Source organism: Copidosoma floridanum, unplaced genomic scaffold (assembly GCF_036245765.1).
Source record: "Copidosoma floridanum isolate Cflo_tuat_1 unplaced genomic scaffold, Cflo_Japanese_pri ptg000001l, whole genome shotgun sequence".
Lineage (NCBI taxonomy): Eukaryota > Metazoa > Arthropoda > Insecta > Hymenoptera > Encyrtidae > Copidosoma > Copidosoma floridanum.
This window is the reverse complement of record NW_028321878.1, coordinates 47,509-59,899: the sequence shown is the minus strand read 5'-3', so window position 1 is coordinate 59,899 and position 12,391 is coordinate 47,509. Positions and strand designations below refer to the sequence as shown.

Genomic DNA, 12,391 nt, shown 5'->3' with positions numbered 1-12,391 from the left:
TTCATCCCCAACAAGTTGTTAAAATTAAGCATCGATCCCATTCACCTCGTCTCACTCGGCACATTTGTGTTTTTACCTTACCGCCATATGTTTTTCCCTCAATTACACATTACATTTATGCTTGACTTTCTACGACTTTATTTAGCAAGCGCCGGAGTGTCACCGATAAGCATGCAGAACCTTGTCACTCTTGCGGCCATGGCGGGTGGGACCAACAACCTGCAACTTTCACCAAACGGTAAGTACGGAATGTACCGTGACAAATTTATAATACCATCCTTTATGTATATTGTTAAAAAGAAAAAAAAAAAAACCTTTCTTGTCAATTCCCAAAGCTTTTCTGACACATTTATTTCACTATATGCTCATTTTATATTACCATGCATGTTAATTTTTATTCATCATCGAGGACTAATACTTTCAATCACACCCCATGTAATTATTGTTATTGACGATCTTGATCGTTAATAAGTGGAATGTACAATGTTTCATTTAATAACAAAAAATAATACATCGAGTTTAAATACAACAATCAAACGATAAAAATGTGTGTTTTAGCTCTAGGTGGATTAACCAATTCGTCAGCAGGTATGTCACTATGTACGTGTCATGTTACATTTGGTATAGTATAACGAAACATTAATAAACTAAAACTCTACAATCCCCTCCCTCCTTTACTTTTGTATGCATTGTTTTATTTATTTATAATGTTTATTTTATTTATTTATTTATTTTTTTTTTTCACTTAACGCGCAGTACTTGACGAACTTATCAATCACTTGAAAGTTGATAATTCACTCATCGTTTGTCGTCTAGATTAAATTTCATTAATGACAAATGAAAATTGAGCAGACGATCTTTAAAAAATAAAAAAATAAAATCTCGCCTTAACGAGACAAATTATTATTACTATTATTCTCATTACTTGAATGACAAAAAAATAAACAACTTTATGTTTTTATCTCCCTTTTGATTGTAGCTGCTCTACTCGGAAAGACAGGAAGTACAGGTGAGACTGCCGTAAATTTTACGTAGTCTTGTCGTTTAATACTTTTTTCGTACATACTTTGTGTATATTATTAAAAAGTTGATCATTACTCTCGGTTAAAGTATTAACTATTGAAATTTGATATTGGTTTGGTAGAGTATCCGTAATAAGCCCATGATTAATCAACCGCACTCGCATAGGACTAAGCGTATTATAAGATAACAATTAGAATATTATGTATGTATATACATTTTACCAGTCTTTTACCAAGTATAACTATAGGCGCTTTTAGGAACGATGATTAAGTATTTGTGTGGCCTTATACTTGATACAAGTACCTGATATACATATATTACATACATAAGTATATTTATGAATGCCTGATGCTTGTGTGCATTGTGTTTTGTTTAATTACATTTTTATTTTTCGAATCGTTACAAAAGTACGGATTAATGAAAATGGGAAAGCATGCAAGTACGATTTAGTCACTGATTTTTCTGCATTTCATCCTGTATCATTAAATTGTAAAATTGCTTATAATTTCGTTTGATGGATCGCGCAAGAATTAATATTGCACTGCTGCTGTTGCTAATTATAATATTAACAATACCACGTGTGACTATGTACAATGCAAGTTTCAATAGAGAAATGAACCAAATTCACTTGGCTATGGTGGCTATTGTTTATTCTTTCATCGATAGCAACTATTGTTGTTTAAAGTAGTATGTACAGGACTTTTTTTTTTTTTTTTTTTTTTTTTTTTTTTTTCTGGCAAAAAGAATTTCTACGATTTCGCTCCTTAAAAAAGAGTTGACTAAATTCTTTTTTCTATATACACGGCTGATTTATACTATTTTTACTCAAGAGTAAGTATAGGTATGTAATAATGGTTACGTACCACTTTTAGCGAACATGGAAAAGAGTAATAATTTGTATATCATCATCAAACAATACGTGCAGTGAGGTATTGGCTTATTTCTCTGTTAATTGTATAACCTGTGCAAAGTATGTCTTATTAGGCATTTACGAGCTTTGACTTTCAATAACTTTGAAAACATGACCGGGTGTATGTGGCGCATGACTTGCTGGCAGTAGTATTTTCCTATACTATATACCTACGTGCATTACGCCCAAGTGCAGCCTTGTTAATTTTTTTTTTTACAACGATTTAAATCATTGCCGATTATATTAACCAGACGATTGAACAAGTTAACATTTGGCAAACAATGTTTCAGGGTCCACAGGCAATAGTCTAAATCCTGTTTCGTCGTTGGCGCTCAATTCCTTGACGGGGGTTCCCCTGGGCGGCCTCCAGGACTCCATCACCAATGCCTACTCGAGTTTGCAGCAGTATGCAGGTATTTTATATGTATATTTTATACAGATATTACTTTTTTTTTTCAATCCTTTCAGTCATTGCATTTGCTCATCCATCATTTTGAAAAATAATTTAAAGTTCGCATGCAAAATTGATCAACACTTTCAATGATATTTAATCATCTAACGTCTAAATCTATGTACGATTCAAAGCTCTCATTGGAAAAACTACCGTCACTGTGGAAAAGAAAGAGCTGCACAGTAAGTAAATTTTCATCGAATGAGCAAACTGTTGGATTTTTCTCTCATTATTCCTCGTTAATCCAAGTTTTTCAGTACATTTGATATTTTAATGCATCAGATTGTATCGTTGGATATTATATACATTTTTCTGTTGCTGGTGTGGTTGGAGGAGGAACAAAAAAATTGCCCTTCACTTGAAGATAAAAAAATGCTTTTGCATACGCATCTTTCATAAATTATCAGTTACTCGTACTAAAACAAATCGAGTAAATTTCGCATACACTCGTTGTATCGCTCCAAATTTTTTTTCTTTCTTTTTTTTTTTTCCATCAGAAACATTATGTAACAAGTGCAGGCTACAAATTTTCTTCTGGCTTTCAGGATTTCCGACGTTTGCACCTGCAGCGGCGTCGACGGCAGCAGCAGTTTCGGCATCACCAACATTCAATGATTTTCGTATTCTGTCGAAGCAGATTGAAGGTCCCGAGGGGTGCAATCTCTTTATTTATCACTTGCCGCATACCTACACCGACGCAGATCTCGTAGCTATGTTCATGCCTCTTGGCAATGTACTATCGGCCAAGGTCTTCATCGACAAGGAGACCAAAAAGAGCAAATGCTTCGGTGAGTGCGAATATATTTATTAATTGTGCAAATAAAATTTTATTTGAACAATAACGATAGATTTGCTGTTTTTATTATTTGATTTACTACACATTATTTATTATTATTATTATTATTTTTTTTAGGCTTTGTGTCTTTTGACAAGCCCTCGAGTGCTCAAAATGCTATTCAGACGATGCATGGCTACCAAATTGGCACAAAACGATTAAAAGTCCAACTAAAGAAGTCAAAGGACATGTCCAAGCCTTACTAAATCGGTATCGACAGTTATTTCAACGACAGTAGGTAGACCTAAACCATAAAACCAGCACTGGTTTGCACAAAAAAAAAAAAAAAAAAAAAAAAAAAAAAAAAAAAAAAAACAGCCCGAGTTAAAGTTCCCTCCGAGTTCTCGAACAAGTCTAAAAGTGTATGCTGAAATAACAAAATTTTTACACAGTTTACTTTGGGTTGAGTGTAAAAATATCACGTACCGTCGTAGAAAATAATTAATTTTATTATTCTTGTTGGGTGCCAATATAATTTGTTGGCTTGTTTTTACTATTAATCTCTAGTCAAGCTTTTATTATTTTTCCGATTAGATTCGTCAGTACAATACACAAGCGAAACTGTGATATATCCCGAGTACTGTGTATTATATTTATAGCCCATGTAAACTCAATCAAGTACAACGAATAAGCATATAACTTACGATATTTTTCCTCGATTGCCCATTTTTTTTGTTTTGGGCTTATTCGCATTTAATTATCACATAAATGAAAAATGTTGCCATTAAGAATGGCAAAACGTAGCACGACAATCATCTAGAATTTCATTGTTTCAATGGACTACATTTTCTGCACTGAACAATAATTCTGTTTTGTCCATATACATAATTTGCTCAATCACTCCTTTTTTATGTATCCATTCGTGTATTTCCCAACTCGATATGACGAAATTTTGCCAATTGATACCACAATTATGTTAAACATGTTCTTTTTTTCCCACTATTTTTGACAAAGTTTCAATTTCTTGCTCCGTTTTTTCTAGTCTCTCTTTATAAGTGTTATATTTTTCATCAGCAGTAATTTGACAAAAACACTGATAAACATTCGATTGCAGTACCGATTAGAAAAAACAGAAAAAACGTAGCTCAAGGAGGCCTGACATTACTGACCGTTGATTGTCATGTACAGATGCGCTGGTTTATCTGTGATTTGTCTGTTAAAAGGTTGCGTATTTTTCTCAACTGTTTCCCGTCCTCTATAGTTTGTTGTCTCTCTCTTTCTATCACACACACACACGCGCGCGCATACATATGCTTTCTCTACGCAGGTCGCGTTTGATGTATCAATTCAACTACCGCGTATTCTTTCATTGCAAAATATGCAAACACGACTAGTCGTATCTCTCTGCTACAAAGCGCTTTTCTATTTATTCATTTCTTTTTTTTTTTTATTTCGTTTGATTTGTATGTTGTTAACACACACAAGTGCTTGATATTAACAATGTAACGTGTATATCGACAGAGGTAGATTTATCCTAACCGTAGAGGGTTTAACTGATGTGGCTTTCATGTTTGACGTAGGCTTTTGGTTGTTATTATCGTAATTTTTTATTCATCTTTTACGATCACAGTGCCTCACCCACACAAAAGACTGATTTTCTTTTTTCTTTTTACTCGAGTGTGTTTTATTCATTGTAATCATTTTGTATGTCAATTGATTTAACACGTTTTAAAAATATATGATACATGTATAGATTTGTTCCCGATATTGTTGCTGGTTTTGTATCTCTTTTGAAACTTATTGAAAAAAAAAAAAAAAAAAAAAAAAAAGAAGTACGGCATTGAAACAATTAAAAATACCTGTGTAGCCGAACAAACTAATTGTTACTGTCAAACGCTTGTATATAAATATTTTTAAATTGTCTTGTCCCAAAATATGGCCTTAAGTAGAACATGGGTTCTATAAATCAACAGTGTTTTATGTTGCTCAAACATGTTGCCTCTATGTGCTTTGATTGTTCGGTTCTTTGAAGGGTTCACTACTGCAGATGATAACTATGGAGTTTTTGTATCACTTGCATAAGAAAAAGCATATAAATATTCTAGCCTTCAAGGAACGCAGTTGTTTTTAACTTGAAATTTTTACACAAGTACGCGATATGATGGCCCGTTTGAAAACGCATGCTTTTAAATTTACAAGTTTGAAAAATGCGTTTTCAAAGATCCTCACGAAGAATCGGTATCAACGTCTGTTTCTCGATAATTTTTATTTTTCATCAGCGTATTCCCACAAATACGAATGATGAACCAAAAACGCATGAATTTATATTTTGAGAAAAAGAGAAATTTGCGATAATTTTGGAAAATTCTTGACCAATGAATTTTTATGTTTAGAATAAACACGCAATCTTTCTCCTTTTCTACAATTAACGAGATACATATCCGTCTAAACGAGAATTCTCATGTGCATCTTACCCAGTGTGGTGGTGACTAACCTGTCCGTGTGTTTGTTTGTGTGCCAGCAGGTGTCCTGTGACGTTGTGACCGTGTACACTTTCGACCGGAGTCGCCGTGCCATGTCTGTCTCTCAATCAGTATGGTCTTTCATTGTATCCTGCACTCCTAGATACCCCATTCTCAATCTGAAAAAAGAACCCCATTTATTTTCCTACTTTTTAATCCCCACACATGTATACGCACACTCGGCCTTCATCCGTTAAACACATTTTTTTTCTCATTCTTTTTTTATGCCTTTAGAAAACAAACAAACAAAAAAAAAAAAAAAAAAAAAAAAAAAAGTATTGAAAAATTTCTTTTACTTTTATCGACAATAATAACGCTCACGTAATTGCTGCATCGTCGCATCTCTTTCTGTGTGCACTGAGACAATTATTTTTATAGGCACATTGAGTAAGCAATGTATTTCATACACACAATGTCTCGCAACCAAACATCGCCTTCGCCGTTGCCGTTGTCGTCGTCGTCGTGTGGCGTAAGCGTATAATGTGATCTACTGTCGCTTTAAACATCAGCTAAAAAAGTAACAGTAAAAATGAATGCGAGAATTAACATCTACATCTTCTTCTCTGCACAATTTATCTAGTAATCTATTTCCCTCCCTTTAGTATTTTATATCCATGTATCCATTTGTATCCTTTTATTCCCCCCACACGTATTGTTTCGTTCAAGAGTCGACGAGAAGAAAAATAGAAAAAAAAAAAAAAAAAAAAAAAAAAAAAACAAAACAAAACAAAAGCTGCAAGAAACATAAAACAAGAGCGCATGAGAGACGTTGCCGATGATATTCATTCAATTCCAAAAGACAAAGAGAAGGCGCCAAATGAGCCGAGAATTAATTTATAGCGACTCACTTTTATATAACTCTGTACAAATCAATGTATATGTATATGTTTGTACGTGCGTATGTATTATGCCTTGTGATTATCCTTCAATATGCTGCGAATGCATCCATTGATGTTATATAATGATGGTTATCATGATGTATACATAAGGAGAAACAAGAGGAAGAACAACGAGCAAGGTTTTGTGTGCGATTACCATTAAACGAATGACAAACTTTTAGGTCAAAAAATGCCGACTTGGCTTCGATACAAATATTTTTTAATCGATGCAAACTGTACTTTGGTCCGAGTCTACAGTAATTTCCATGTTTGAAACTGAGGAATGACTTGGAAATTTGGATGCAAGGTTATTAATTAAATGTGGCAGTGCTCGCGTGCACCCGCAGGTTAAATCAGTTGTTCTTCTTTCGATGGGTACTAATTATGCGGTGATGATGACCAACTACTTTGAAATATATATTATATAAAAAAAAATGTACAATTAAGCGCTAAAGTAATGATGAAAGAAAAGAAAAATATTAAAATAAAAAAAATATGATAAAAAACCAAATAGAGAGAAACGTGGTGGGTAAACGTTAAAGAAAGAAAAAGTTTTGTTACAAGTTTAAAAAAAAAAAAGGCGTAAAATTTTCAAAATACGTTAAGAAAAAAAAAAAAATGAATAATTGCGTGCTATGATGAAACGAAACGAAATTTTAGGTGCATTATTGTTTTTTTTTTTTTTTATTTTATTATTAAGCACTAAATGTTTGTTATTATTGTTTTATTTTTCACTGAACCAAACACGATATTTTAGATAATCATTGCAACTGTCACAGAATTTATCCAATCATCAAGTGAAATACATAAATTTTACAAAACACCGTATCTTTAGAGCTTATCAATTTTGATAAAATTAATTTTGCTTTATTCCAAAATTCTTAATTATTTAGACTAGAAGAAAATTTTTTAGTATTTTTTTTTTTTTTTTTTTACCCACATGTCTGCAGCATCGATGATTACGTCTCATTATGAAACACACGATTAAGAGAAAGAAACCTTACTAAAGACGACAAATCGTAGTTTACATTTTATGTATACTTTGTACTTTTAAAGCGATGAGACACAATTTTTCGCGCTTGTATCATTATTTATTACTTTTAGTCATCTTTGAAAATATTATTTGTATTTGAAATAACAAAAACAGCAGTACCAACATTGCTCTTACAAAACGTATTTATTGATATTCCATCAATGGAAATTATCAAGACACAAAAGACTTTAATCGAGAAATTCCTAGGTATTCTGCATAAATGTTTTTTCGTCTTTTTTCCTGTAAAAATTATTCGTAACCATATTTCTCTATTGATTGGGCTTGCACGTTATTACCAACAACATTATAATGAAATTGAAACTGGTGGTCAATTAATGAGCATCATAGTATGATTGTCGTCGACTATGCTAGTGTCGTGTTGCTGTTAATATTGTTATTAGTCAAAACAATAACAATTATCGTTGATTTCGTTTTACTAGCAATCATTACAAAACTACCGTTTGTTGCGATCTTTGGTTTTTTTTGCATTATAATTTTATTATCTTTACTCGAGTAAATTTCTTTTGAATCTTTATCTGGGGAAAACACGAAATGATATCTTTGTTTGTGATAAGGTGTTTAGTCGAGAAGCAAATTTGATCGATGTCTGAGCACACGAAGTAAAGATAATCATAAAAATTTTATAAATGTATAATTAGCTGAAAAGAAATTATGTACTTACGTTAAGTATTCTCGGTTACACTGAGAAAGTCATAGCTATGTATAAATATATTTATAGAGAAATACAAGATTTTGTGATGAAGCGTTTATTGCGTCTTTTATGTATGGCTTAACTTACCAAAGTAAACTATGTTAAATTTGATCTTGTTCTCTACATTACACTTAATTGTAGCTCAATTTTTCAAATAACGATTATGATGAGTAAGATATTGCCTTGCAAAACTTTTTTTTTTTTTTTCATTTGCAAGAAAAAAATCACTTGAAATGTAATGCCTACTTTTTATACAAATTTTTTGCAACTTATTGGCGTAGTTACTTGATGTTGTCTTTACCAAAACAATTGTTAGTCTATTAATTATTATTAATTTGCGTGAGTCACCATTTTACTTTTAATCAGTCGTGTGGAATCTGGTCTCACCGTGGTTGTAGCCGTTATTTTCATGACCAAAGTGGTCTTGGTTTTTTTTTTTTTTTTTTTTTTTTTTTTTTTTTTTTTTTTTCATTCGGTTTGAAATACCAAGTATTGTACATTGTTAGAATTTCTTTTTTATGCTTCGGTGCTTACCTGGACTTGACGGCCACTCGACTTAAATAGGAAAAAAAAAAAGTTTTTTCTTTGTAAGCGACACGTCTTAATGTGCGCAATAATGAGCTACTGACAGCCACTTTTTTTATTAATGAAACGCCAAACCTTACTTGTGGATCTTACACGGCCAAGTCAAGTCATTTGTATTACTCAACAGCAAACAAAAATTAACGTGATTTTGCAAACAAGTATTTTTGTACATCAACGTTTACATCATATATAGCGATGTATTCTGCGCTACGTCTATGCACTGTATTTGTATTTGTACGTGTGTGCGAGTCTGTATTGTTGAAAAAACATCAAGTAAACGGAAAAGCACTTTGTTATAGCGTTTCATTTCTATTTTCTTTTCAATCTTGTTCTAATACATATGACTTGACATGTCAATGAAATATGAAATATATTGAATTTTTTGTTGGACAATTGAACCGAAATTAATTTTTTCCTTAGTTATTTATTCCTTCTCTCATGGTCCCATTTTATTATTTATTTTTGTTCCTAAAACCCTACTCATCGCGTTGTTAATTTGCTCAACAACGAAAGTTGAATAAAAAAAAAAAAAAGGTATTGTCATCTACACCTCTCGACAAAACTTGTCGGTAGTGAATGAGTGAAGAGGTACGGGCTGATTGAAATTGTCTCGTTGGGCAAATTGACGAACAATATTTGATCAATGAATAAATTGCGTACTCAAATTTTGACAAAAACCATTGGTGACAACTGTAACCTTTCCTTGGTCCACTACAAACATGTCAATATAAACACCAAGAGGATTCCAAGAACAGCGAGGAATGTATAAAGACAATAAACAACTTTACGGGCAATGCTGTTCAAATTTTATTGTGTCGTGACAACGTTTCGACTACACTTTGGCAGTCCTTCTCAAGTCTCTAAATTTAACAATATAACATAAACTTTTAAGAATCACAACAGCTTAAGTAATTTCTAAATTTTTTCTTATAAACATAGTTTTTACAAAAAACAAACAAATTATTACACTTACAAATTCGACGTTGACAAAAATATTATATTACTGAGCAGTCAATTCGGATAAGTTACATCTTTTCTTGCTTGTAAGTAATGACTAGACAATAACAAGGACAATAATATTTTTGTCAAAGTCGAATTTGTAAGTGTAATAATTTATTTATTTTTTGTAAAAACTATGTTTATAAGAAAAAATTTAGAAATTACTTAAGCTGTTGTGATTCTTAAAAGTTTATTTTATATTGTTAAATTTAGAGACTTGAGAAGCACTGCCAAAGTGTAGTCGAAACGTTGTCACGACACAATAAAATTTGAACATCATTTCCCGTAAAGTTGTTTATTGTCTTTATACAAACATATCCTTTCCCCATCATCACAGTAAATAAGAAAATGATGATGATGTTTAAAAGTAAATTTTTATTCATTACTCATCTTAACAATTAAATATTTCAATTTAAAATAAATCGAATCATAAAACATATAAACAAAAGCACTCGGACACTTGGCTGTACCAGCATTCGAGACAAAAAAAAAAAAAAAAAACACTGCACATCAATGCTGGCACAAGATACAGCACTAGCGACAAACAACACACCCTTGATGATTCGGTTTTTGGCATTTTAATAAATTTGAACATCATCTAAGTAGACGGTCGCAACGTCAACTTTCCACTTTTCAATGCTCAAGTAAATGAAGAATCAGAAACAAGATGAAACATCCAGCAGTTTCCGGATAGAGTTGTCCAGAGATGTTTTTGCGCTCAAAATTTTTAATGCTACCTTCGCCTTTCACCCTTTTGTGTCTTTCTTTTTTCCTTTTTCTCCTCTTTGAGGGCTTTTTGTTTCTCTCTGTAAAGAAAAAGGATTGTAAATACCTACCGTCAACCAGACTTGATCAAACTATGGGGAGTGGGCTCACCTGTCCTCCTTGTCCTTTTCTTTTTTCCTCATGCTTTCGAGTTTGGCTCGCTCCCGTCTCTCCCTCTCGGCTTGTGCGATCGTCGCCGCGTTTGTGTTTTTCTCCAGACCAGAGACAGACCCGGTACATCCGTAGGATCCGCCTTCTTCGTCCCCTTCTGCGTCGCTTTCCTCCTCGTCGGACATTTGACTGTACTGTGCAAGAATAGCTTCCTTGATTCGTTTGTCCTCCTCGGTGTGGTGGCTTTTGTGCGACATGGTGGCCAAACTCTGGGACTCGAGCATGCGAGCCAGTCTTACGTCCACGTCTTCTTTGGGTCCGTTGTCGTCCTCTGCATCCTCGGCTGGGCGCCACTTGGCCCAGGCCCTCAAGATTTCGGTCACATGTTGGTTAATGCAATCATTCTGTGGACATTGACAAGCAGGTTACTTGGTTGAATTAATTGTGCATGCAAGGGGGGCCCATTTGAATCGATTGTCAGCAGATCAAATAAGGTTATTGGTTACTATATATGTTATCTAGCAATAACATTACACAGTTTGTTGCAAGTTACGTGCCAATTTCAGTTACATTCTAACCTTAATAAATCCAAACGGTCCCTCACCGTTATACCCGCGATCGTCGCCTCGAGCGCCTCGGTCTTTTCGTCCTCGGTCTCGTCGCCTTCCAGGATACCTTTGATATACGAGCCAAAGACCCCTTCATCCGTCTTGAGATCCTGGAGCTTGATGCTCAGCCAAGAATCAAAGCTAGGCGTCATGATGTAAACACTGTGTTGACCCGTGCACGAAAGGAGAATCAGAAGACTGCACACAGTCACACACCAACCCACCAACCGGTTAGTTAACCAAGAGAGAGAGCTGATGGCAACAAGGCCAAAGAGAGAGAGAGAGAGAGAGAGAGAGAGAGAGAGAGCAAGTCAACTCTCAATGATAATGCAGCGATGGGATATAGTTCCGGCCAGATTTGGGAATTCTCTAGGACCCAACCTCTCTGACGTGGGAAATCACTAGATCAAAAAAAAATTAGTACCAAAGGTGACGCGCGAGATTCAAATAAGGTCCAATAACACAAGCATCCATCACCTGATGACCCGGGGCGCTTACTGGCCACTCTTTTACATAAATAATTATTAATAAATAACACAAGCGCCTATCACCTATTGACCCAGGGCGCCTACTGGCCACTCTTTTAAATAAATAATTATTAGTAACACAAGCGCCTATCACCTATTGACCCAGGGCGCCTACTGGCCACTCTTTTAAATAAATAATTATTAGTAACACAAGCGCCTATCACCTAATAACCCGGGGCGCTTGCTGGCAACTCTGTTGAATAAATAATTATTAATAACACAAGCGCCTATCACCTATGAGGCTCTTTTACCGTCAAGCTTGAATCAGATGGCGCCAGGGCACGTCGCGGCTGTCATGGCCGTCTCACTCACACAACATTACTTTTCAGTATTGTATGTACATAGGAAATTAAAGTGTAGTGGTAAAGCGCAATATTTGAAATTTTGAAATGAATAAGGAAGACAAGAAAGAATATAATGGGAGCTTAAAAGTTTCAGAATTGAAAAAGCTTTTAAAAGGGAAAGGAGCAAGAGTCAGTGAAAGAAAAGCAG

The 12,391-nt window shown here is 34.1% G+C and overlaps 2 protein-coding genes across 18 annotated transcripts in view; one reads left to right on the top strand and one right to left on the bottom strand.

The window, feature by feature from the left end:
* LOC106643102 (CUGBP Elav-like family member 1) overlaps window positions 1-7,266 on the top strand; it is a 218,151-nt gene extending 210,885 nt beyond the window's left edge. For 8 of the 16 annotated variants that reach the window (XM_089598179.1, XM_089598165.1, XM_089598193.1 and 5 more), the window contains exons 9-15: window positions 146-238; window positions 559-600; window positions 980-1,009; window positions 2,224-2,346; window positions 2,930-3,172; window positions 3,298-3,453; window positions 5,684-7,266. In XM_089598179.1, coding sequence (XP_089454305.1) covers window positions 146-238; window positions 559-600; window positions 980-1,009; window positions 2,224-2,346; window positions 2,930-3,172; window positions 3,298-3,425 — 659 coding nt within the window. In that variant the 3' untranslated portion in view covers window positions 3,426-3,453; window positions 5,684-7,266. Of the gene's footprint in view, window positions 1-145; window positions 239-558; window positions 601-979; window positions 1,010-2,223; window positions 2,347-2,929; window positions 3,173-3,297; window positions 3,458-5,680 lie in introns of all 16 variants that reach the window. The other 8 variants (XM_089598208.1, XM_089598181.1, XM_089598187.1 and 5 more) reach the window with 8 other exon arrangements.
* A 3,105-nt stretch (window positions 7,267-10,371) lies between these two features.
* Window positions 10,372-11,637, bottom strand: LOC106643099 (coiled-coil domain-containing protein 43). 2 transcript variants are annotated; one of them, XM_014358094.3, is made up of 3 exons: window positions 11,369-11,637; window positions 10,765-11,168; window positions 10,372-10,694 (listed from the first exon to the last, which is right to left on the bottom strand). In XM_014358094.3, the coding sequence occupies exons 1-3, from the start codon at window positions 11,522-11,524 to the stop codon at window positions 10,622-10,624; spliced, it is 633 nt and encodes a 210-aa protein (XP_014213580.2). In that variant the 5' UTR covers window positions 11,525-11,637; the 3' UTR covers window positions 10,372-10,621. The 2 variants fall into 2 exon arrangements, with proteins under 2 accessions (XP_014213580.2, XP_014213581.1); XM_014358095.3 differs by having other exon boundaries at window positions 11,377-11,541.
* Window positions 11,638-12,391: the final 754 nt, after the last annotated feature.

Excerpts from the sequence above, each read along its gene's own strand:
- LOC106643099 (XM_014358094.3), bottom strand. The coding sequence starts at position 11,524 with ATGACGCCTAGCTTTGATTCTTGGCTGAGCATCAAGCTCCAGGATCTC. Across the intron at positions 11,169-11,368 it reads CGACGATCGCGGGTATAACG|AATGATTGCATTAACCAACA; the intron begins GTGAGGGACCGT and ends CAATGTCCACAG. Across the intron at positions 10,695-10,764 it reads GAAAAGGACAAGGAGGACAG|AGAGAAACAAAAAGCCCTCA; the intron begins GTGAGCCCACTC and ends TTTTCTTTACAG.